Source organism: Anopheles maculipalpis, chromosome 2RL (genome assembly GCF_943734695.1).
Source record: "Anopheles maculipalpis chromosome 2RL, idAnoMacuDA_375_x, whole genome shotgun sequence".
NCBI classification, from domain to species: domain Eukaryota; kingdom Metazoa; phylum Arthropoda; class Insecta; order Diptera; family Culicidae; genus Anopheles; species Anopheles maculipalpis.
In genome coordinates, this window is record NC_064871.1 from 70,249,993 (window position 1) to 70,277,250 (window position 27,258).

At 45.3% G+C, this 27,258-nt stretch overlaps 1 protein-coding gene and 1 non-coding gene across 2 annotated transcripts in view; both read left to right on the forward strand.

The window, feature by feature from the left end:
• Nucleotides 1-27,258, forward strand: part of LOC126567443 (Krueppel-like factor luna) — an 85,664-nt gene that overhangs the window by 27,761 nt on the left and 30,645 nt on the right. Inside the window, exon 2 of the mRNA XM_050223663.1 lies at nucleotides 4,288-4,348. Within this exon, the coding sequence (XP_050079620.1) occupies nucleotides 4,288-4,348 (61 nt within the window). The remainder of the gene's footprint in view (nucleotides 1-4,287; nucleotides 4,349-27,258) is intronic.
• On the forward strand, nucleotides 22,830-22,903 carry Trnan-guu (transfer RNA asparagine (anticodon GUU)). Its single transcript has one exon. It is a non-coding gene; the product is annotated as a tRNA-Asn (tRNA).

The following is a 27,258-nucleotide window of genomic DNA, read 5'->3' on the forward strand; positions in this document are numbered from 1 at the left end:
AAAACGATGGTCGGGGATGCAGGTATGGAGTCTAGGAGCTGGATGGTGGGGTCATTGGAGGTGCCGTGTTCCAGGGCAGCCAGAACACTGGCACTGTCGCTGAAAATGACGTTCGGTCGGTCAGTCTGTAGTCCTTCGTCGGCGGCTAGTTGAATTACTATCGCTTGAGTGTCTGTAGTAGTCGTTCGCGTGAAACAATCTCGATGCCGTAGAGAAGTTTGGATAGAAGCCAGGTCTTGATGATGCGTTTTTGGGTTATACGGGAGTCTGCTGAGAATATGGAAGTATTGCCAGGAACCTTAATACTACAACTTTCCTCGAAGGATGTGAATCGACGGTTTGTTGCAGCATTTCATGTTTACTGATTCCTACTTTCGTCAGATTCTCAAGAGTCCACCCTGTTGTTGGTTTATCGTTCGGTATATTGTGCGCTGTTTAAATAAAGTGTTCGCTTTTTCTAGCTGTTCTTCCATTATCAGTTCGTTTTCAGGCAGTCTTCCAACTTCGTTCGCCACTTTCACACAAAACTGCATTATTTGGCCTAGTGATAAAAGCTTTAGAATTTTTATTTTATGTTGTAGAAGCGTTGATAGAAACTACGTCCTAATAAATGATTTAAAAAATGTTTTAAATAGAATAGAAATTTGTTGATGACAGAGTAGCTGTACTTGGTGAGAGTTTTGTCGCGATTTTCTATTTTGTTCACCAAATAAATAAAACCCACCCAAAGTAGAGATTGAAGATGTTCCAATACAAATACCTTTGCCTTTTTTGTTTCAAGCTCAACCTAAGGCGCCAGCACAACTTTACCGAGTCCTTTTTTTATGCAACATCTTGTCCACCTAAGCCAAATGTCAAACCAATTTTTGTCATTCCGATAGATCCATTGTAGGCAGTGGGTTGTTTTCGCGATGTTTTCTTTGCACAACTACACTTTGTTTCACGGTTAGCAGCATCCCTAGTTACGGAGCTCGCGCGATCTTGCCGTGGAGCTTGAGCGCCTACAGTTACCTTTTTCGGGGTGAAGATGTATGCATATCTTGGTGCGGATATCGAACACCGGTTCGAACACAATGGTTTCGGAAAACGAAACCACCCATCTTGCGGCAGAGTGTGTGTTGGAAGCACATAACATAATAGCAAACCCTCCCGGGAATAGGGGCTGGAAACGTTCCCTTTACATCGGACGCCCAAGGCTGGGTGGTCCCGAGCAGCCAACCATCGCGCCCCGACTTTTGCACACGTGAATCATCGTTTGTGCCGTAGCTTGGGGCGGTAGAAACTGTAGTAAAAGTCGCGGCTAATGACGAACCGTACCGTGCGCGCCAGGGAGAGGGTTTGAAATGTTTCGCTTACGGTCCAAGGTTTTGCCAAGTTGTAGTTTTGTTTTCATTTTTTGGGACGCGTTTCGCATCGCTCAGTAGCGCATCTGCCCGAGGGGGAAGATCGTAAGCTACGTTCCCTGCACTTCACAAAGCTCCGGGTATGATGTACCAGTGACCAGAGAGCGAATGACTAACTTCATCGGTAGAGTGTGGACTCTTACTCGAAAGGGTTCGTAAAAAGTGACATTTATTTGTTTCCAGAAGGTAATGGCAATAGCTGTATTTTGGAATGATTAATGATACACAAGTTTCTCTAGCAAAGAGTCATAAGTGTGGTTTATCGAGATTTTTATGCAAATGGAAGTTATGCGAAGCACGCTATTCGTTTTTATTTGTAATTATAGGTTGAGAGTTCTTGGACCAAGCTTTTACGGGAGGTGTCTCCATCTATTTCAACCCAATGATGGAAGGGTTTTTCCTTATAGATTTTACTTTCCCACAGTGTGAAGAAGCCTAATCGAAGCTGATCAGGAAGATGCAACCGAACTTCCCCAATACCTTGCGACCTTTCCTACCGAATGCAGTGGTACCAGACCATTACAATCGCTAATGAATTGCATCGCAATTCTCTATCCGAAAACTTGTTCCACCAGTTCGGAAAAGCATTCAAAATACCAGTATGGGCTCATCAAACGATGCTCATGTTTTCTTCATTATCTTCCAACTACTACACTCACACAACTACACCCCCGGAACGGTTCGATGGGACTTCGCCGGGGCCAACGCCTTACAGCCCCTTGACAGCCGGTGCAATTGCACATGCATCCTAAATGCTCCCATCCAGCCCAACCAACCAATGCAATCAACCAAACATTCGATCACGCCCGTCGTTCGTTCGCTGCTTTCAGCGATTGCAATCGTAAACTGCATTCGATGCGGGAACTGCATTCCGGCAGGCACGGGAACGGGATGTGATACGACCCTCAACAAACATTACCCAGCCCCACGTCCCAGCGCCTCTTCTCCCCTCCGTCGTTCGGATTTTGGAGCGTCGCTCTCGAATGCCGAAACGAGACCCTCCAACGGTGCGCGCCAGAAAGAGAAGCGCGAAAAAGATCGATCGTAGAAGAAGCATCCGGAGAGCGTGAAGCGCCCGATCGCATGATTCGGGGGCAACCGCGCGCCTTCGGTGCGGTGATGCTGGGGCATGAGCTCATAAATGAGCCGGTAAATAATTCTCCCACGCTCGTCCAACACGATATTTCAATTCCCGTCCCCTGTTCCTGTTCCTGTCCTGTCCTGTCTGCCTTACCAACCCATTCGTACGTCGTGCGCCATCCTTTTTCGCCATCAGTTATTATTATTATTGTTATTAGTGACGCTGCTTGTGTGTATGTGTGTGTTTTTCCTTCTTCTTCTTATTTATGTAATAGATGCTAAAATGCGATTTAAGTTCAAACTCTCGGTGGCGGTGATCTTCTCCCCGACGCGAAACGTCATTCAAAAGATTGGGAGCACTAAAACGCCCGAACCCAACCCGGATTCACGTAAGGCAACTTGTGGGGACTTTTGAAAGGGCAAGCTGGCATGCTGCTAGTTTCGCTCCCATCTTCCACACGTCACACGGCGGGCGCAAACGCCAGACCTAGATCAGACCATTCCGCGCGGAATGGTCTAGCAAAGGATGGAAGGCAAACATCGTGAAACTGCTGCGAGTTGCACAAGATTCGTTTTCTACACACATTTTGGAAGATGTGCTCCGCGCGGATGCCGTGACGGTGTTTCATGCTTGCGTCCACGGCCGGGTAGTGATGGGCTCCGATCGCGGAAGCACATGTACCGCGGGTACCGTTTCACTGTACCGTCGTCATTTTTCCAGCTCTTGAGCTCGCGCATTTGAGAGGACCGTAGCGGCACACAACGCCCTTCACGCGATGGAGCAGGACCTTCAAATGCCGCCTAAGCCCCGGGTCTAACCTTCTCCGGGTGGGGAATCGATTGTGCTAGCGCGCAAAGGCGTGGTGGCAAAGGCAAAAAAAATGGCTCATAAGAGCTTCAATGCTCTGACGTTCTCTGTGTTGTCGGATTTGAAAAAGGTTTCTTGCTACTTGCAGCACTCTACGCTTGCTCTACGGGAACCCGCACGCGATGATGGGGCAGGGTTGGATCCTTTGCTCCCTAGATCAGCGGGACTGGTAGCGCCACGGTATTGGTCGTGTGAACCAGTCTGTAAAGAGACCCACAAAAAAAAAAAACGCACGCGTAGCGACGAACTTGGAGGATGAACCGAAGCGTTTTGAACCCGACAGCCTGTTTTTCTGCCTTCCACCCCAGGCCTGCCAGCGACCTGTAAAGGTGGTCTACATATGTGTTTAGGCTAAACCCGCTTACTGTCGCGGCGCGATCGAATCGTGGTCCGATCTCCGTCCCAGCGCTATGCTCAGGTCGCACGAACGGACTGAAAAGTCGAGATTTTGTGGAACGCGAGATAGGGTCGCATAGGAAAAAGTGCTCGATAATTGGGTTGTTCCCACGCACCGTAGTTGCGCGCCGTTGTGGCTGAACCTGAACTCTACCAAAGCCTCCAGCACTACTATTCGCGAATGGAGGATACGGCGGGAAAGCGATCGCTGAGAACTTGTCATCTGGGTGTGTCTATGCACAAAATCAATCGATTGTTGGAGAACAGAAAAAGGAAATTGTTTGAAAAGTATCTTTAAGGTCTTTTGCGATCTGTACGTGTCATCAAAGATACACTCTCCATCTCGTAACTAAACACCTTCCCTGTGATCATAAATTTGCTCTACATGTTCTCTACAACCAACATCGCTCCCCGGCAAATCGCCGGCAACAGGATGAAAGAGGGGTGGTTTAAAAATTACACCAATATACACCCTTTGAACCATTCAGTATAATTAACTTGAACAAACGATCGCTAACCTCTACTTTTCTTCTTCCGCAGGCAGAGGGCCCACCAGTCCAGCTAGAGCCCGTCGACCTGAGCGTTCGTTCTCCGCCAAAAGGTATGTGTCACGCTTTTGCACGCACGATTTTCACTCGTCGGTCACGTTTTCCCGGTTGCTGTGTTCCACCGACGACTTGCCCAGCGATGGGGAGGGCAGAAGAACTCTTTGTTCCGATGATTACTAACAAAGTTTTGGTTGCAAACTTACATGGTGTTTGGTGTTTGATACTCAGTACGAACGATAATTTGTACTTCGATGTTAGGTCCACCCTCCCACGTAATTACAAGCCTATCTCCGATTATGTTATCATTTAAGTAAATAGAGTAATTTGTCTGTCTGTCTTTCTGTCTGTCAAAAAGCTTTCAAAATTTAAAAATATTTGCGTAAAGTGAATGTTAAAATATTACAAAAGGCATATTAATTAAAATCCTCATAAGTCTCGTACGCCGAACAAAAAGCAACACCAAGGGGTGGGTGTGGCAAAAGAATGGGCCAACTGCTCGGCAGTGCCCGAGTTATACGGAAGCGTTCTGAACAATGTAATTTTAATCCGAAGCTAAGCTAACTTGTATAATTACAATTTCAACTAATTTCGTTTGGCGGTAGAATCTCGTGTCACAGATGACATCAATCGTGCGTACGGCCCGTCGCCGTGCAGCGAGAGATCACCGATGCCACAGAAGAAAGACTACCATTAGAGTTGTGACGCATGCCACTGGACAGATCTGCAAACTATAAGGCTGTTTTTGGCGATCAATGTTCAGCTATCGTGCCATCACATACGAAGACACACACCTCCGAGAGACTCTCGAATGCTGTTTGCTATATATACCACATCGAAACCAATTTAGCTCTAGCGATACATAAGCATATTTTCCATTTCATTCATTCGCACGCTACGCATCTATGCTGCAGTCGCGCATGCGTTCACCCTACGCAACGCTTCTCTGCTTGCATTTGAATTCTATTTTTAGCTTCGTATGGTTCCACCATACGAAGCAGAACCTTACAACAGTCGCAGAGATGCGAGGCTCTCACACGGTTAGGATGATTTTCTTGGTTCTTTTTAGCAATATGTTTCCTTCGTGGTTTGAATATAACATTCTAAAGTAAGGGAATTGTTTCTTCTTCTTGACTTAACGATCTCTAAAGGTCATGCTGGCCATCGAAATGGCTTTCTAGACTGCCGATAAACAACGTAGTTGGTTAGTCAAGTCCTCACTACGGGACGGGTCCGGATGAGATTTGAACCACAGTCCTTCCTGCCGGTCTCAAGGGAAATACCCTAGGGAATTGTTCACGCAGAATAATATTTTTATACTTGTCATCCAACAAGTAGTACGCAACAAATGATCGACTAAGACCGGCGCCTAAGTATTGATCAATTGGATTTTTTTTTTTTTGGGATTTGACACTGCAAAAAAAGAAGGAAAGAGACCACGTGAAATACATCGAATTCTACTGTACAAAAGGACACACAAAACTACAGTTTTGCTATATATTTAGCAAACAGAAAAGCCAGATAATCCGAACTGCATTACCTTGCTTCAACATTGGTCCTTCGATTCCAACAGCGCTCTTCCAGCAAACGTTCTTCCGGTGTCATCCACAACCTGCACTACAGCTGTTTGTAATAGAACGGTAGTGTTTCCTGAGGCGGCAGTAGTTGCAGCTACGATTTTATCTGGCGTTAGATTCTGCACCACCGGGTCTACATGGAGGAACGTGTGATGTCGTTGGTGACATTTGTGGCATTTAAATTTAGACATACATCTTTGGGCGTTGTGTCCTACCCTAAAACAAATTCGGCACAGCTAATTCAACGTAATAACCTCCTCTCGTTGAGCTACCTGCATGCTCTTAAACTGATGGCACCATGCTAACCTAAGTGATATCCTTTTGCTGTCTCGTGCCGGCTACCATGGTTGAACTAGGTTTTTGGACGTCCGGAGTCGATTGCACAGTAGAATTAAGTATTCTCAAACCGTCTTTGCCGGAACTCCTGCAGCGTAATCCTCTTCCTGTCTTCCTTATTCTTGCTTGAATACTCCTCCCAAGCTAACAAAGGGGTTACAATCTGATTTATAAAAAAAAGTAGATAGCACAGAGGTGTATCCTATGGATCTATCAATCGAGTAAACTCGTCGAACACTCCTCGTAGCTCCTCAACCGTTTCGTTCTTCATCGACGGAATAGAAAGCAACGCCCGAAAATATCTAGTAACACCTTCCATTTTAGCACTGATAAGAGGTGCTGCAATTTTGTCACATCTTTCATGTCCTCAGCTTCATGGATCATGGAAACAAATCGATCTTTAAAGCTGATCCAATCCGTCGTGTTACCATCAAATGTTGGCAAATCCAGCTTGGGCAGTCACACATTTACCTTGGATTTCGTCTTCTCCGAATCATCCCCATCCGAGACTGACAATGCACGTTATAAAATTGAGGTTAGAAATCCCTTGGCTTCGCTTGGGTTTTCTTCGTATCAGTGGACATTTCAGGGATACAAAAATTGAACAAAAATTATCTACTCAAGCTCAAGATTCAAGGAAATCTGGTCACTTGGGAGCAGCAAATCTTATTTTCTTCATGTGACAAACATTAAAACACGCCGTAACCTGTAAAACTGCGAAATGATGCATATTCCTACTAACATTTCCATTTTTCCTCACGTGCGCGGAACATTTTCTTTCTTATTATTCGTAAAGAACAGCCTGGCCGCATTACTACGAGCCAACCTTTCACGATGGTAAAATTAGATAACTGCCCTTGTTGAAAAGCAATGTCCCCACGAGGGATGTTCATTGCTGGCAGTTGAAGCCATATTTTCTCGGTAACGAAATGTACGCGTGTGCTCATACCACTCAATCTTATCAACGATAAGCAATCTACGGTCAGTGGACTTCCTACAAACACTACTTCACTTCCCGCTCGGTGCAGTGTGTCCTTCAGCCGACAGCGGCGACTGATGGAGCCCAAAAGCCGGTAAGATGCGCCACCAATCTAGCGCACGCGCTATGATTGGCCGTTGTGTGATTCGTTTTGTTTTTGTGAGGATAGTTTTTTTTTTTTTTGCTCTACGAGTCATGCGTCGTACTCGGAGATCCTCTGTTGGATCGCTTATCTTCATGCCGCGATCGCAAACCGCGTTCCCTAAGGCGGTAGACGGATTGGCCGGCTACCAGGCTAAGCAAAGTTGGAGAAATTCTGCGACCAAGTGCGATTCGCAAGCGATAGTTAATGCGCGCTTTAAGGCGAATAATTGATGCGCGAGATGCTGTCAGTGATATGTGGGGCGGCACGATACGCATCGTCGCTTCACTCCTGTCTGGCTCATTGGCAATCGCGGAGCCCTGTCGTGAAAGGTATGCCCGCCGGTCGATCCGACGGACGATGGCACATAATTGATGGAGTTGGTGCTGGAAAGCGGGCAAGCGGTGGGTGAGTTTTTTCTCGCTTTCCTCACCGCTCGAATGTGGTGAATTGAGACAAGCATCTAATCATCGGATCGAACTGGCTGACGATGGAGTGCTGATTTGGTCGTTAAATCGAGAACGTCCGACACCATGCAAAGCAAAGCTCCGGTGAAAGGATGCAAAGGTGAAGATAGTTGTTCGGATACTACTGAGTACTGCCGTTCGAAGCGTTTGAATGCTGAGGCGAAATGTTTGAGTTTATAGATTTATTTGAATGGTGTTGTGTCCTCCAGCCTGGAGCTACTTAGCATTGAGCACTATCCAATCGAAATAGTACGAGATGCGTGTAGCAATCTGAACCTTTTCCACCTCACATTCACCGTGGCTGAAGAGACCCACCAAGTATATGGCGTCAAATATGTCCTCCACTTCGGTACGATTCTCCCATATCACAAGGTCTCCGGATTTCAAACAGACACCGCGTGACTCGTAGCTGCCTTCGGGAAATGACTTCATCAAACACATTTGACCAGGAGCTAATTTTTCTGTCAGATGTTCCGCACAGTCGCTCTGATACAGTGGGGCTACTTTTTGAACAACAACCGTCCCTCTGTCTATAATCGGATAAAACAGATATTTAACTCTTCTATATCCAGTCTACGTCTCATTAGGATACTCACTTTCGTTGATGGCAAACTGTCGCACAGGCAGATGTGTGCTGTTCCGGTACAAGCATCCGGGGAAATGGAAGAGGTTGCTTTCGATCGGTGCTGTGAGTGCAATTATCGCTATGTTGTTTACACCCGTCAATGGGTCGTAGTCTTCGTGCATTCGCACCCGACGTACCGGCTGGATAACGTAGTTGGAAGCGTCTGCAGCTTCGATCGACCCGATGCGTGCCACTGTCGGTTTGTGTGGGTACGTCTCCAGACAACGTGCGCTTGAAACGACAATTTTGGGCGTAATCAGAAAGCCGATACATTCGAAAACGATTCGACCATTGCTCTGAGGCCATCCGATTTCGGCCACGTGCTGCTGATTCGTGTAGAGCGATTCGTTAAGGAGCGTTTTTTGAAAACGTTCGCGTCGTAGTGGATGGTAAAGCTTCTCACAGCTTTCCAGCTCGGCACGTATCGGATCTGGGGCAGAGTTTTTCGCAATATCTCCCCACGGACAGCATACAACCGATCCGTCCGTACACAGCGTCACCCGTTCACCTTTACGCAGACGCTCCTTCGTGCTTAGGCACAACTCATATGGCACACAGATACCGATCGTACCGTCACCATTGCTACACTCATCGCTCCGTTTTAGGTCTGGATTGATGATGATCACTGAGTCGGAAGGCTCTACCACCACACCTGGGACGCGATTGTCAAAAATTACCGATTGCAGCCAGGCATAATGAGGAGCAAGACGTATCGCTACCGTAGGCTGTCCGTAGCCACAGGTACGACCACCAACGGTCAATGCGTACAAGTACTTAAAGTATGCTCCGCCTCTGTTAATATAACGCTGCACTGGTCCACCGACCATATCACTGCATACACCAGGCACTATCCAACGGTCACTGAGGAAGCATAAGTGTTCACCTGCATTGAGACCCTTCAACGATCGATTGCCAATCAGTTCCACCAAATCTCTGCTGCAATTGTCAAAGGGATACATATCCATCGCATGCTGTACGATAGTGTTATCACCGGCTGGGAATAAAAATGTTTCTGTAGTTTTAACCTAACAACCGAACAGTTAAGGTGAGCATATTTACCTGTTGGATCGTAGAAGTTGTCATCTTGATAATGATTTAAACCACTTACTCCAATGCCGGTCAGATCGGCACGTTCGTCCGGTATGTCGCTGTATCGCCAGATACAAGCTGGAACTATGTCCTGGCGAGTCTGTAACTTTACAACCGCTATGTTGTTCTCGAGGGAACCTTTGACGTAGCTTGGATGCGCCGTGATTGATTTGATAGGATAAGACAGATTTCCATAGCGCCTTACGTGTATAGCAGCTGATGGTTGGAACCTGTGGGAATTGAAAAAGAAGGCATGATTCTGGATAAAACACAACCTTTCAGTATTCTCTCACCCATCCGACGTTGTTGGGCTAACACATGATGCCAGAGTTAGAATAGTCTGCTGATCGACAAACGTACCGGCACAATCGCGCTGTGTTACATTTGTTGCTTCGGCGGGCCACTCAAACTGCACGATATATTTCAGATTTCTATCACGCGTGCTTTCGACCTGTACATAGTTAATCGGTATATCACCGAGACGCTCGTACATCAGATGTTCCACTCGCGGTCGAAATTGGGCGTAACGATGCGCACAAACGGCCGGGAAGAAGGCTTGCGGGGTAACGGTGACACTTTGCTGCATCAACACCTGCATTATCCATTCACGGTAGGGTGCGATCTTGGTATAACCACGGACAGGGTTACAGGAGCCCGACGTGAAGCTGGAAGACAATATGCCCACCAAGAAGGGACTGGTTTTAAAGTTGTGTAGCAGTCGCACTTGTAGCAGATTACCTTCGGGCTTTTCCTAAGGATGGTTTTTATTGCCTTAGCTAAGAAATGTATTCCCAAAATGTGTGTTTGTTTTTCTTACATTACATTCAACTGCGTCTGACTGAAAAGTTTGCATGCACAGCTGCGTTTCTGGTAAGCCGTAGTTGCGCATCGTTCGTGAAAAGCATTCGTCACTCTTCACATTTAGTCTGGCCATTTCTTCTGTTGCGTATTGCTCATCGTTGTCGGCTGAATCTGCGAGTAAAATTGAAGATTCTTTGGTTGTCTGTATGAACTGTGCATTGGTTCAATATTCCGGAGCCGTCCGAAGTCGTCCGGAGCCGTTTGGAGTCGTTAGGAGCATTCCGGAAGGTTTTCATTTCAATGAATTTGATGATAGAGCACCATTATATTATATCACCTTATTATATTAGCAATTCCGACGATTTCGGAACTGCCGAATAGGAGCTCCGGACGGCTAAAATCGGTTCCAAACGGCTTCTAATGGCTCCAAACGGCTCCGGACGGCTCCAAATGGCTCCGGACGGCTCCGACTAGCGGGTCCGGACGGCTTCAAGCGGCTCTAGACGGATCCAAACGGCTCCGGACGGCTCCAAATGGCTCCGGACGGCTCCGGACGGCTCCAACGGCTCCCGACTTCTTCGAAAGGCTCTAACAGATCCGGCAGCCGACTAGCGGCTCCGGACGGCTCCAAGAGAATCGGAGTCAAAGTTACGATGGTCGGAAGCGGTTCGTAGTTCGGATGGTAGGTGCGGTTCCGAGAACCCATCATTAGTATAAACCCTTAAACTGTTTACCTGTGGTGCGTGACAGAGAGTCCAAATTAGAAAATGGCACGTCCTCCCAGAGCCACAAACATGTTGGTACAACCGTTTCGTTGATTCTGAGTAAGAAGGAATTAATCATAAAACGCCCCAATAATCCAAAGTACAGTGAATCAAGCAACAGCTTACGTAATTCTACCATCCAACCGAAGCAAGGCAATATCGTTCTGACCATTACTCGCGGAAAAGTCGGGATGACGTATGATTTCTTTTATGTTCCTCTGCTGCACATACTTTGACCCTCCAAGCCGTACTACGCTGGGTGCGCTATTCCTGGATGTATAAGAACTACGTGCTAGAGATGCAATTTCATAGAAGCAAAAACTAGCATTAAACCTCTCACCCTTCACCTGTGGTGCAATGGGCCGAAGTTAGCACAACACTGTCCCATATCAGCGCGCCCATGCATGCCCAATCGATTGTGCTGCCATCGCGAATCCATCCAATAGCGGCAATGTGGCTGTAATCACGAGATTCTTCGTAGGATCGAAACACGTCACGGATCGTCCAATCATCTCTTCCATATCGCATGTAACGCATATGACAGTCTGTAACGATTTCAATTTCGTTTAACTCGATGCTTCCTTATTCGTATCCTGCGCACAGCAAACTTACCGTCAAACGTATCTCTTTCGAGAGGAAGAAAAGCATTTTCTTCCATTAATCCTATATCGATCGGAAACAGCGAGTGTATAGCTGTGGACAATCATTACAACACACTGGTAAGCTTAATTCACATTGCAATCGAAGCTAGCTTACCTTCATTGCGCATACAGCAAAATGATAACACCACAAACAATACCGATCGGTACATCGTTCTAGTCGCACTGCTGAACTTAAACTAACGTCTGTGCCTGTCTGAAATGAATCTCAAGCCGGGCCAGATAAGTTGAGTCTCGTTTACAACACTACAAACACCAACAAACTTTCTGCCCATTCCCTTCGTTTCACAGTGTAAAAAAATCAGAACAACAATCAGGTTAGAAATCCCATCCCGGTCGATCAAGATCTCGAAGGTCGCTTCAAACTGGTTTGCTTATAATCTGGTGAATTCCGTATACTGCATTTATTCATCATCTGTATGCACAATGATCACACGCAAGTGGCTACTAGTGTGCATGTGGATTACGTAGAGTGTTGCATGTTTTGCGACCGAGTTGTTTCCAGTTACGATGAAGTCTATGTTCGGTTATTCAGAGTGTTAATTAATTAATTTATTTATACTTATTTGCCATTATGGCTGTACGAATAATGTTTAGAAAACTATCTTAAATCTGCCTTATATTTACATTTACAAAAACAGACCTACGAAGTAACAAAACACGAATAACTCTGATCAGTTGCTCATGATCAGAAAAGAAAATGAAGTAACATAACCAAGAGAATTCTCATTTAAAAAGGAATATTAATATCAATCGGGTCGGGTCAAAAGTCAGCACCAAAAACAGCATAGAGACGGAGTTGCTCGCTAGGATGCTGGCGGCCAGCCGGTCATTCTACAGCCTGAGAAAACATCTCACCTCAAAAAACCTGGTGCGACGGTCGAAGCTGGGACTGTACCGTACCTTTATAGTCTGAGACATGGACCCTGTTCAAAACAGACGAAGCCGTCCTAGCCGCGTTCGAGAGGAAGATGCTCAGAAGGATCGTTGGCCGCGTATGTGTGGAAGGACAATGGAGACCTTACCGTCGTGCAGCGTATTAGGCTCACCAGGCTCTGATGGGCTGGCCATGTTATACGCATGGCAGCGGGCGCGACCCAGCTCAGAAAGTCCTTTTACACCGTCCTGACACGGACAGAGGAGGCGTGGTAGGCCCAGATTGAGGAGGAAGGATGGCGTGGAATCATCCGCCATAAAGGCCGGGATTGTGAGTGACATCAAACTCAACATCCGGCATCGGACTTCGTATGAAGTAAGTGACGAGCTTGCACAGACAAGAAAACGCCGGTGAACCTTCCTGGTAAAGTATCGCCGAGCTTGCTCAATTTTCACAATGTGTGTCCTACCAGTAGCACTCCAAACGGTAGAGGCATAGTCCAATGAGGATCGAACAAGGGCTCCAAATGTCCTGAGTTAAGCCACGATACCCATGGTCCTACTTGCTTTCGATACGAAGAATTACACACGCTAAATTTGCTCATACAAAATAGTGGGGAATCTTGAACATGATGCTCTATATGAGACGATTAATCAGTTGGGTCACAAAAACTCGTGTTGAGCGAAAGCAATTTGGCACCTTTTGCAGCTAAAACAATGTTTCATTTCGGGATGCATAAAAACATATCCAAATTTGACCAGCTAATAATTTAAGATTAATCACAAGCAAAATGGTGGCTGAACTAATTTATAGCTGATCACTGTTGATTCGTGAACCTCCTCGTTTGCAGAATCGGGCATTTCAACCGAAACTAATCGCTCGTTATCCGCAGCCGACCGTGGTTTGTCCCCATCACCGAGGATCAGCAAACACCGAGCATTGGGAAGACCACATTTTTGATATTCTGTCATATGAATGCATGCGATCTGAAGCCCAAGCACTTCCGCCGAAAGATCCTCTAGGATTGCTTCAAGTTTCAATCGAAAAACACGTGAAGTTAGATCTGGTCGATCGAAAGCTTGCTGCCGTGATAGTAAAAATTCGATCACTTATGACCACTTGGGTTCTACGTTACTGTAATGAAGAGATCAGGCTTATCAATCTGGAACTGAGCTCGCATGAAACGAATTCTGCCAGGAAACGATGGTGCAAGGATAACACGCTTTCCTCTTGCTCCAATGCTTGGCCCTTGCTTTTCTCTTGGCCTTGTTCAAGTGCTCCATTTCGCAAACATTTCAAAATTAGGATTGTAGGTTTGTCTTCATTGATCCACTGACGCCTGCACGCTTAGCGTCCCGAAGTGATGTCCTAAGAAGCGAGGCTTCTTCCCCTGGGGTAACCGACAGCCTCCTCTTGGTATTAACTTGAGAAAACTCGAGGACTTTGTGCGTTTCTCCAACTCTCCGATTTCTCCTCCTTCCTCGAGCATTCGCCCTACGATTCTTCCTGGAGCGAATCAAACCCGCCGCTGATGGAGGCTCTCGACGGCGGCGTCTCCTTCCGGGAGGAACAGGTGGTAGTGTTCCCTCCCTTACCCTAGCTCTCCATACCCTCTGCATGTAGATTCGGCGCTCATGCCGAAGCCGCAACGTTTCGGGGGAAGGTGTTCGCCCACGGCTACGCCTGGGAATGGGAGGTGGAGCTGTCCCTGCACGCCCTGCCTCCGCTGCTGCCCACAGAATATCATCTTCCCTGGCCGTCGATGCTTCCGCGACATCAGCTGATAGCCTTTGCCGTGCACGCTCCTCCGGAATATGGCAGCCAGCGAATTGCATGCTTCGAAAATACTTTGGAGGGTAGCTATAATCCATCCGATCCAGGATTTCATTGCGTTATTGCTCGACATTCGAATCATGGAAATATAGCTGCGCATACGTCGGTACAAGCCCAGGAAGACGATCTTACGCTCCAATCCGATGACACAGGGCACCTTGGGTATGTGTACGCCCCTTCTCCATCTGGTACAGTGCAGTCCTGACGTAAACGGTCATTCGGTCGCACTGATGCTCCCATCGATGTAAATTGTAAAATTAAAATGAAAGACATTAAATATTGATGTGTGATTTTGGAGAAACATTGCCAGATATTATAAATACGGAGAAAGTGTACATCCAAGTAGGGGTAAAGTCTACTCTGGTTTACGGCGTCGGGATTCCCGTACAATTTGTATGGAGAAAAATTCTACATCCAAGTAGGGGCCTATATCCTTTGATCAAGCGACGGTCCTCTCTTACTATAGTAAACTAACCCTGCACAAACAGGCAGTACTCCCTGCAGTCCTATTTAGATCCATCATCTGGGGGTCTTTCTCCAGCAAGACTGGAGAAAGTACAGAGAGGATTCATTATAAATTTCTTAAAATGATCCTCAACCTGGGACCCTGCTTATCAGGCATCAGATTGCGAAAAATCTTGAGAACTTTATCATCCGAGTTTAGGTTAATTCGAACTCTATTCATAGATGAATTGCAAGGAGAGAGGAATATGTATATACTATAAAAATTGCCTTGTAGTTATTAATATAAAATAGATCAGATAGGTTAGATAGATTAAAAAATTTAAATAGCATTTACAATACAAAATAATGTATGGAATTATTCGATTCATCAACGTCCTTAGCTGGCCTTCTATTACCATACCGGGTCCAGGAAACAATTCATCTCCTTTAGGTGAATTTTCTTTCATTGCAAAAGAGTCAGAAGAAAACTACAGCCGAAACACTTATGGGAATAAAACCTGAATGCTTATACGAATTGAAATAAAACATGGAAAATGTAATTATTTTTAACCCTATTTTTGTTCTTTAATAACAGGGCTACAAATCTGACAACTTAATACTGCATGATGGTAAAAAAGTAATGGTTATTTTTAAATCAAAATCCATTTCCATCACATGAAAGTAAACTGCTTAAGAAAAATAATTGAAAATTCCTTTAAAACCAGTTATAGTCTAACAACGACTCACAGTCCTACTAATAAGCGAATCGCATCGATTCTGTTTGTTTGCTTTTTTGCTTTCCTCATTCTTGTTCCGGAGCTTTCATTCCAACTTCATTCCATTCTGTGTTCCGATAGAGAAAAAAAAACTCGTTCGATATCCACGCTACAGCTAATCTAATCCACACGCAAGAAAACAAGCTTAGTTCGCTTTCTTGCGCCCAACATCGAAGCAAAGGAAAAATGCACTACATCTCTGGCGTTTAGAAGTGTGTGAAGGAAGGGGGAAACGGGAGCCCACACTGAAACGCTGAAGCTCGCACATGCTCTCATGCGTGCTGCGTGCGTCGGTGCGTGCCGGCGTACATTTAGCGCAAGTGCCATTATTCGACGGTAGCGGTAAATTGAAATGACAAGTAGGCCGTGGCCACGACATCTCACCATTGCCATCCTCCGTCCGAATGGAATCCTTCCATTTAGCCGCCTGCTCCCTGCTGCCGGTCGAAGATCAGGCCGATCTGTCCGCACCTAAGATCAATCATTGGTTTTGCCGCAGGTTCGGTTGCAGCAGTCTGGGACAGGTAGCAGACGCCACCGTGACGGTGTCCCTGCTGCAGTAGAGTGTGACCTGGCAGGTGAAAGGAACAGGCAGCATTGCTTTGCTCGCGGAGGCATGCGAATGAATGCGACAATTTGTCGCAACATTATGATATGAACCGAACGAGCACCACCGACGACGACGACTACGGTTGGTTTGGCGAACAAAAAAAAATGAAAAGTTTCCCTTGGGCAATTCTTGAACATTCAGGCGCGGGCACGATTGTATTGGCTGGACGGCACTGTTCACAATTCGCCAATGTTGACTGCAAACATTCACACTGTAAATACAATCACCGAGCCACAAAGCCAGTCTAATGGGTTGTCCTGTTTTCAGACGAAAAGTTCGGAACATCATGTCGCAACTTGCCGGTAATTGATATCCATTCGGATCACGTTACCCAGCGAATGTAGTGACGTTTCTGAACAACATGTACAAAGACTCTCCCCAAGGAATTCACAACTAGAAGTCTGCAGCGCTTGCTGTCCTACAGCAGTTCTAGCCAACCGATGTTCTTACACAATCGACCATAATCGTTCGCTCTAGATGAAATGATGCTGTGAACACTGTTGCACTGGTGACAGACTAGACGCGCCACGATCGCCAGTACTTGGTACGGTTCTGGAAATCGATTGCTTCCTGTTTGCAGCTGTCGATTGATTACGCGCTTGATTGACGATTCATGACATGTCGCTTCCTATGGAGAGTTCTTTTTTTTGTTGTTGCAAGAATGGCCGCAACCTGAATGATGCCCAACATGGTATGACAGATAAACAGTGCGCTCATTTCACATCTCGTGAGCAACTTTATTTGACAGCCGGCGTCCGGTCCTGCTCGAATCGTTCCCGAGCGGCACGGAAACATGCATTGCATCGTAATTTCATTAGACATCGTTGGTTGGTTGTGATAGGATGCGAAGTGGAGATTCATGTCAGGAAAATTGTTGTTGTCTTGGTTTTTTTTATGTTATTGTCTGATGTAAAATTTACCATGTTTGCCATAAAGATTGCGACAGTGATGATGTTTAAAATGATTCAAAGTATATGTCTGAAGCACGTGGTATAATATCTGCTCTGTTTTTATTTATTATATACAATCCAAGTCAACATAACTCTCTCAAACCAATCCTAGCTTTGCATACCCTACACACCCGACAATACTTTGTTGACTAATTAAGTTTTCATGCACATTAGACAACGATTAGATTAGACCCGGAGCGTTGATGAGCCTGGACAGGTGAAGGTAGTTGCAATGTATCTTTTGCACACCACGTTCGTAACCTCGACAGTTGATCCTGCAACAACAAAAAAATCCAAATACTTGGGGCCCTGGCGTCCGTCTGCAATTGCGAGCGCAAAAAAGCGAGTTCTGCTGATTATGATTAATTTATCGTACAGCAATAACATATAGCACCAGGTTTCAACCTCGTTCTGGTTTCTTTTTTGTATCTTTTTTAGTGCCATGCCCCAAAAATAATAGAACATGATGTTGAAACATAAAACACGCTCATTAAGCCGCGTTGAATTGAAGCGCTAGAATTAATATTTTAATCCTTACTTTTTGTGTATAAACTTACTACAGTTTGGTGGCACTTAAGGGTTATATGAGAGTTAAAAATAAAAGATAAACTCATGCTATGAACAATCCCCGTTTTGATTTGAAAGATCATTTGTAATATATCATAATCCCACTCTAAATGACACACTTCATGATAGGTCTGGAATGGCAGCGTAACTTAACGAGTAGCGACGTAAGTAATTTTCAATTTAACAAATCACCAGCCAACTCTAGCTGCACAGTGCCCAGATGAGGTGTGCTTCCCGGCGTCCTCCCGGTTGCCGATTGTACCAATTAAACTACGCGAATGTGCAGAGCAGTTGCGAAAGGCCAATGAGCCTTCAAACGTACACCGAAGATTGACTCAAAATATGAATGCTTCATATCATGCATCAGTGTGCCTGTGCGCTTGTACCTGTCAGGTGAGAAAGTGAGGTTAGAAGACGTCAGGTAGTGAGTGCGAAAATGCCATTTCGAGACTTCACCTCTTGCGTTTGCCGGTGTGTTTATACGGTTGGAGTTGGTTCGAAACGGTAGCAGATGCAAGCAGATTAGTACACCCTGCTCGAGAGAGAGCGAGAGATTCATCATCGTGTGCCGCGATTGGACAATTCCCGCCAATATGTTGTTAAGTCACAGGCTAATTGGTATTTGATGTCCAATCCGGTTGAAACTCGTCCACCGTACTCGTACTTCTTCCAGCCTTTGCGGCTACTACTACTTCGTCGGTGCGGAGTATACTCCGAAAACCAGTACTCTCACCTAATCGCGAAAAAGCTCACTAGTTAACACCTTTCGCTCCTCGCGACTGTTGGTATTGAGGCTGTGGTGCTACCGCAACGCGCGCGTATCTTCCACTAACTTCATTTCTGCTGCTGATCCGGTGAGTACAAACCCCGAGATAGACACTCCTTCCCCCATCCGACACCCTCGGGACACTCGGGCTCTCTCACTTTCGTGACAAACATAACTAATTAAAGTCATCCCTCGTTATCGTGTGCGACAAATCGACCCCCGGCGGGATGGGGTGTGGACCGAGGAGGAGGAGGAGGGGAAGATTGCAATAGCGACGCTTGTCCGTTCGTTGTCTCGGACCCTCGGACACGTCACACACAGATTCCGGGGGCCGATTACTCGATTCCTCGAACGTTTCTGCCCCGTTTGCCGGGACCGAATCCAGCCAACCCTTCGGAACACTTACACCCGAACGATCATTTATCTCTAAACCACTCGCTGTCCACTTTGGATCGTTTCTTTGGATGCATTTTCCTTCACAGCAACGCGATGACACACGTTGGACACTTTTTCTGCGCACACACACACACGTGCACACATGCGGCAGAGGGCCAAGAGGCGATGGAGTCATTTGTCGCATAAATTAATTTTTGCACCCATTACCGCTTGCGCCCGTCGTTAACAAGCACACCACACTTCGCCACCGTGTCACCGCACTCCGCGCCCTGGGGAACCAATCGGGCACGAAAGCATTTTTCCAACCGTTGCAGGCAAACATGCACTTTGGAGTGAAAAATAAACATTACAAAACCGGACCCGTCTCACGGCCGTGTGCATCCAACGAAAGGGTGAAACACTTTTAACACGTTCGCTGCGAGACCGGGCGAAAAGGTGGAAAAAAGATTCCAGTAAGTGTGAGAAAATTAATAACTGCTCGAAAGATATGTGTATCATCGGACGTCGGAGGACGGACTGCGTTGTGTTTTGTGCTTGTGCTGGCATGTTTGTGTTTGTCTACTTCCGCTGCCCGGGCCTGCTCAAGGGCACTTGAATTGTTTACAATGCTGTAAACGGAAAGGAATGTATGTTTCGAAGCTGTTAAGGGTGCCATTATTTCCGGTGTCCTGTGAGAAGCGAAATTGGTGATAATACTTGCAATTGAAGTATGTAAGCATCCGATCAATGTTTTTATAAAGCATTGGACAAAACACATGCCACTCAAATAGAGCAATTATAAAAAAGCATCATATTTTCGAAATCGAAAACGAGACACTTTGACGGTTCAGAAGTCTAGCTGTTTACTACATGTTTGCTGTCAAATTGACAGATCACAATGAGTGTTTGGTGGACACGAATCATTTTGTGCTGGTCAAAACAAATGCAACTTCTCGCTTCTTTGAACTATTCTCTCTAAAAGCATTGTTTTAAAACTTTGTTTTACGTTGGTAAAAGATTCGTTTGCCGAAAAAAGTGTTCTTTTTGCATTATTGTAACATTACAAGGTAAATACACATTGAAAATTATTGAGGATTATCAGTACTATCAGTTATTTTTTATTTTTGTGTTACTAGAGAACAAAATGACTTTTGACAGCATTGCAGTGAAACTAAGAAAGAAAATAATCGATGTTTTCAAGAGTGCAATGTCACAAAAATCCCATTTGTAACAAGTATGAGATGAAAAAAAAAAATGGATCGTATCTAGACTTTGCTCACGTTCAACGTGCGGATAGATTTGCTGTTATCTGTTTCGGACCGGACAATCAAACGACGTGGTGTTGACGCTGGATTGTTCTCTCGACGTCCTGCGAGGCAACCTCTAACTTCTCTTAGGAACTGGAAGAAAAGACTTCAGTTTATTCAATCCCATATTGACTGGGATGCGCAGAAATGGCGGACGGTTCTGTTCAGTGTTGAGTCGAAGTTCAACATCTTTGGAAGTGACGGGATTTGCCGTGTGATTCGACGTTACTTTCAGTAGACGGTAAAGCATGGCGGAGGCAATGTAATGGTCTGAAGATGTTTTTCTGCTTACGGTCTTGGTCCAATTCATCAAATTGATGCAATAATGGACTGTTTCATGTACAATCATATCCTGAGAAATCTTATGTTACCGTACGCTGAATGGAAATTGGCATTAAAATGAATTTTCCAACAAGACAATAGCCCCAAGCACTGCCGCCAAAGTAATCAAACAGTGGGTTAAGGATGACGATATCATGGTGATGAACTGACAGTCCCAATCTCAGAATCTGAACCCTACAGAGAATCTTTGGGAGATCGTAGATCAGCAAATTGATCGTGAAGGTGTTCAACGCAAGGATCTGTTGTTTGCACAAATCAAAAAGTGCAGAAATTCCACAAAACTTCATTGACCATCTGATCGAGTCTATGCCTCGCAGATACAAGGCTGTAATTGAAAATAAAAGATTTGCAACAAAATATTGAAAACCAATTTAAATTTGGCAAACAACACGTGAAGTTGCAGTTATTTTGTATTTTTTTGTTTTGAGGAAAATGTTGATTTTTTTATATTTATTTATATTTTCATGCATTGTTATGCATACCTAATGAAGATTTTGTTAAAATAAACGCGAAAAGTGCTGTTTCAATCAGCTTAAAGACATCTTTCTCGCAATCGACTTATTATGAACCTTCAATATAGGGTTTCATGATTAGGATTGATTTCTAAATGATGCTAAAGCGTAACCAACGTACCCACCTAAAGCCTTTGCTGTATTTCATACAGCATTACTGTCTAACTTCTTCATAGGACCACAAACTATGTCTACGATAATCAACTGATTCGGTTTGAAAACATTTGGATAAAAATGGATTGTTTGCAATTAAAAGTATCCGTTCGGACATATTTAAATCAACATGCCAAAGCATGTGTCAAGGTAAATAGTATTTTTACATATCAATCGTCTCATTACAACCAGTTCCAATGTTGGATTATGTCCAATTTCAATACGCAACCCATTGCTACTAGCTATACATGGTGTTCATTATTACATTGTTAGCAATACCTTTCGTACTGTGTGAAGTTTGCTATCACGTTTAATTAGTTTCATTGCGTTTCCATTCGTAGACCTAAGACAGGGCATCGAAAGCAGCGAAAACACTTCCCATGAAAAGCAGTCCAAATTCGTCGCCCCAAACCCCAAACGTTTGGAATTGCGCGATTCCTTATTTATCATATTCCCCAATCGAACCTACTCTCAAGTCCCATTTTTCTATCGATTGCTAACGTTTTCTCCGTATCAGGTGCGTTTGCGATGCGAAAATTATCTTGTTTCACTTTTTCTTGGTCAGCAAAACAGCACACAGCACGGTCCGCGCTTGGTGAACGCCACGAACACCAATCCAACCAACGAGCGGAAGAAATGGCACTTGATGTTTATATGACAAACGACCGATCAAGGCAATCGGACCGCGCACGGAGGAAACGCACAACGCCACCATCACCAGCACTGCTGCAGGTCGGCAGCAAAACTAGAAAGCACACGCGCTGCATACATTCCGACCGGGGAAGCTGCGTTGAGAGATGTGTGTGTGTGTGGGGGGGGGGGGGCGGTTTTGCAGCAATTATGCACCTCGGTTAAATAATGCTGCTGGTGGCAGGTCCCCGATGTTGACGTTTGACGGACTGGCTCTGCACCGGCTGCTGCTGAGATGTCTGAGTTAATCTTTCTTTTCTATCGGGAATTGGAACGGCAAATGGGTCGTTCGGTTCGGCGGCCAGTTTCACTGTCACTGTGCGCACCTGTTTCTCCCGGGAGTCTCCCGCCTGTAGCCGATTAGACTCGCGTTTCAGTCGAACCGATCCACACCGTGGCCGGTAACAAACGTAAGATTCGCCAACATCCTTTGAATGTGCGCGCCCTGACTGACTGTATGCCCGTCAGTCCGCCTGAAACATCGTCACGACATCAACGCGCCTCCGTTGACTGATCGGACTGACGGATTGCTGAAATGTTTTGCGTACCGGCGTAACGACCAGCAAACCGGAAATTGCGGTGGGACGAATGGGATTGAGGACGGCCATAGCGTGAGGCTGTAATTGACTCATTTGCGAGAAGCAGCAGTCAGCAGGGGGTCCTAACTAATCTTGCCGATGCCGAAACCTGTATCAAGAGCGTTCAACGCGATGGAATTTGCCGTTTTGCTGTTCCGATTATGGTTTTGAGCTGATACGGATGTCTTTACACGTTCAAATTAACAGATTGGCAAATCATTCTCAAGTGTGGAAGATACCACCGAAGAGCGTGAAGCGGTCTGCTGCTAATGCGTGTAGAATGTTTGTATTGGCTTGTAGTCGTGTAGCATGCAACTCGCCTTCGTGGCGCAATCGGTTAGCGCGTTCGGCTGTTAACCGAAAGGTTGGTGGTTCGAGTCCACCCGGGGGCGGAAGTTTTTTTTTACCACAATGCGCGGGTTTTCTCTACTAGCGAATTAATAACTTGACGAAATGCGGCACTGCGCTGCTAAAGCAGAACGAATATAATTTCATAATAAGTGGGAAAATAAAACCAGAAACATGCTCATTGCATAAAATGGTCTCTTGGTTTCTTTTGAACAATACGACACACAATCTAAATAGAGGAAAAGAAGTGTGCTTCAAAGTAAATATAATCCCACGATAAGTACGAAGCGCAATACAGGGAAAAACATCACTTAAGCACGTTCACCACCTCAGGGCTTGGTCCATCGTTACGACATTCACATATAATTTCAATCAATAAACAAACATTGACATGAGTTTTCAGATTTTCTTTCCAATCGCTGCGCAATCTAATTTAGATGAATTCATGTGTGATTACTGAGCAGCACCATGTACGTTCGCAATGGCTCACAACTGGCCACAACTGCCAACGCAAAACCCTTTCAAACAGGGCATTACCGTACGTGGCGAATGTAATCGCTGGAGCTTTAAACACCAAATCCATCCTGAATGCTCTGTATAGGTTCCCCAAATCCCCAGTGTTGCTAATGATCTATCGGGCAACATTGTAGTGAGAGCTTCCACGGACAATCAAGCACACACTCATACAAACGCTTCACGTAAGGTGCAGTTGCAAAATGGAGCCAATGGTTGTAAAAATAAAAAAACTTTTGAAGAAATATCGTAGCCTCGTCAATATGGCGGCCTAGCGAGGGTGGTCTCATACATGTTCTCTTCATACCCTTACTTTTCCTGTCGGGAACACATTCTCACTTCGATCGTCGAGTGTCACATGTGACATATACACACACACACACATACACACAACGAACTTCAGAACAAATCCTCAATCGTCCCACGGTGAGACGGTGTCCAGCACTAGAAGCGGGCCCGTTTTGCAATTGATTGATTTGATTTGATTGAATTTCATTTATAACTCAATCACGAATTCGTTATGTAGGCCTTCCCTTTTACGTGCGGTGCCGGGGCTTTGTTTCGCTGTGCGGAGGTGGGGCGCAGCGCTGGGGAAGGTGACATCCATTTTGCTACCATTTTGTGCCGAAGGTGTTTATCTTAGGTCGGCTTTGCGAAGGGTTTGAATTTCAGATGATTAGCCAATGAACTTGGAAGTTTGGTTCGTGGTTGTCTTTCGGAACGTGTTCCTTTCCTTTCACTGTCGGTGATGCTGGTGTCTAGCGTGGACGTGGTTATATTTATTGTGGATAAATAGTTTCAAGGATTACCAAATGATTACCAAGCAAAAGTTTGTCGGAATTGGGCTTTAAAACAAAACAGCCGTCAAGATGGAAGCCCAGTAACCCTTAATGTATTTTATGTTGGTGCCGTGACCAGGATAGAAATCTATACAAATCTGTGTCAGTTACGCTGGACCTTAAAAGCACTGTATAAATGAATATCGATTTCTATTCCTGTCGATATTTTAAATCTTTAAATTGCTTCAAATGTCACCCACAATTAACGCAACACATACCCCAATACTGCACTCATTGTGTAAACATCAGGGAAGGTTAACGAAGATGACCCCATCATGACCAGTAGAATGTAAACCATGATGCACCCAATAAAAAAGAAACAAATCCCAACACATGGTCCCATTCCAGTTCATTTCCAAACGATCATTTCCACCGCTCAGCTCGGCTCGCTGTAATGGAGTCCAAAAATCAGCTGTGTAGAGTCGGCCACCTTCAACCTCTACCACAAAATCGATCGACCAGTTCAACCTGCTGCCGGCCTGGCACAATGCACGATGCATTTTTACCCGACGTCAGCCTCCACCTCAGCCTCCATCATTCGGGTCGGCTAGGTCTCGCAAGGAAGCGAAGGCAGGAAAGAAAAACAATGTTCCTTCTATGTTCGGCATCACCAAACACACGCGAGTGACGATTTTCCTTCGGGTGTGTTGTTTTTCTTTTGCTCTTAGGTCTTCTCTGTCTTTTCTGTTGGCGCACCGTACCCTTCCTACCCCTGACCGGGGGCATTGTCTTGTCGGCAGCTCCTGCCTGCTCACCCTGCCTTTCTCGGGCAACCGTGTGCACGAGTGTCACCAGCTGCTCGGCATGTCCAAGGATGGCAGACATTGGCTTTAATGGTTGAACCGCCGTTTAGGTCATGTACTGTGTGTGTAATGCAACGCTCACGACACAACGACCCCGTACGGGCAAGAGGAATCGAAGCGCGTCAAGCGTCTTCGCCAGCAAGACGCGATCGATGGGAAAGTTTATAGATGCTCGATCGAGTGCACATTAGACGTGGAACTGAGCCACGACGAGCAGCAGCAGCCAAAGCAACAGGAGCAGTATTTGAATGTGATCACGAACAAGCGCGCCAACATAATAATGCAACACCGCCGACCTCGTCCACCGGCCGAACGAGCAGACTGCTTCCTCCGTTCGAAAAATCTCTGAAAAACGAAAACTGATACTTCGAACGAGGGACTTTTCGCGACCCACCAACCCTGTTTGCTTCCATTGGGGAAGGAAAAATGAATTTGGAAGTGTGCTGTTCAGAAGGCAACAAAAAGCACCCAGGTACAGGCTTCATCAGCTGGCCCGCTCGTGCATCTCGTGGCACGCATGACGCCTTACCGTTTGACGAAATCACGTTGGGAATTCGAAAGGATTCCATTTTCAACGGTGGTGTGACGCCCGGGACCAACGTTTTCTTCCTCCCCATCGAGACACGCGCACCCACGTTGGCTTTGGCGTGAATGGGGATGGATGGGCCCAATGCAGACGCGATGGTGAAACAATGTTTGATTTGTTTTCCCTTCGCACTCGTCACTCAACCATGTGATGCAATGTTTGTGACCTAATTGTGCTTAGTTGTGGTTTTTATTTTGGATTTTTTTTTGTTTCAGCTTTGAGAACAAACCTCACCATTTTGTAGGTGACGAGCAATACGAAGCAATGCCAGCGGGTTAATATCTGTCAAGTACTCGATCGAAAAGCAATTGACAAAAGGTGTAACATTCCGATATGTGGTGCGCTTGATCCGATCAGCTGTGCAGTAGTGTTGACAATCAGATCCCGTAATGAGCAAATCAATGTCGACTTAGAAGTAAATGTCTATAAACAAAGCAAAGCATGTCTATAAAACTATCTTAATTGCCCGCTTGGTAAATACTAAAAATCCGATACAGTTTTGATCCAACACGTGGACGACGATTCAAACGAAACCTGCAGCAAAAAATTGTCTAATTACCGAATGCTTCTAGCATTTCCTCCTTGAGGAAATTCTAACAGGAGATACCGAATCAGTTCATGCTGATAATATCCCACCACAACAAAGACCGGTAAATAATTTCATATCAGGACTATTAATACGTTCTTGCAGTTTTAGTACCACCGTCGCAAATTATTCAATTTTACTTTGATGCAATCTTCCAACACGGTCATTGTGAAGTGTCATCTTCAGGCTTTCTTTTCCTCCAGCTGTCACTTTCCTGAAGGATAAAAACAGTAGTTTCCATAAACTTCTTAAATGGTAACATTTGTACCAAACAAAGTGTTTTTGGCGGAGAGTTCTGCTTCATTACCACTGCAATCGGCTACCGAAAAGCATCGTTTATTAATGGAAGCTCATGATGTCTATGCTCTATCAGAAAGAACCTGTGTCTAAAGTGCTTTGCGCGATTCACGATTTTCTGAGATCTAACAATAGCTCCGGATATTCCTTGAAATTTGAAGATAGACAACTTCAAGGCTCGCAATCGCAAGACGTACTTGCATAGGCGCTTGAGGTAACTCAGCCAGCCATTTACCGGGAGATTGGACACCCAGGGTGCCTGACGAAGTGAAACCAAGGGATCATCGACGTCCAAGCCGATTAACCTAGTTACAAAATATTCAACAACGCTGAAAGGCGCCTTCTGATTATCATCTTTTCCGATCGATGCAACATTTAAACTCCTTTTAGAATCGCTATTATCAAATCCATTTCAAAGCAGTTTACAGTCGCCAGTGAGACTTGAATCGCAAAAAGGTTTTAAAACTCTTTTCGGATTCGAATCAATATAGAGTTTAGAAAACTGTTTTTGGGGCTAGAAGCGCAACGCAAGACTCTCAAAAGAGTTATTAAAATAATTAAATCCCAGTAGGGAGTGAGTAAGTGAGAATAACTTCTTTGCGAAGAGTTGCTACGCTTGCATCACTAGTCACACAACATCTTTGGTCATAGAGATGGAATAAATAAAACACTATGAGGAGAACTAGTTATAACACAATTGTATCTCTAATTTTTTTAACGATTATGCGATTATATAACGATTATGCGAGGGGTTATAAACCTAACACTAAGCTAA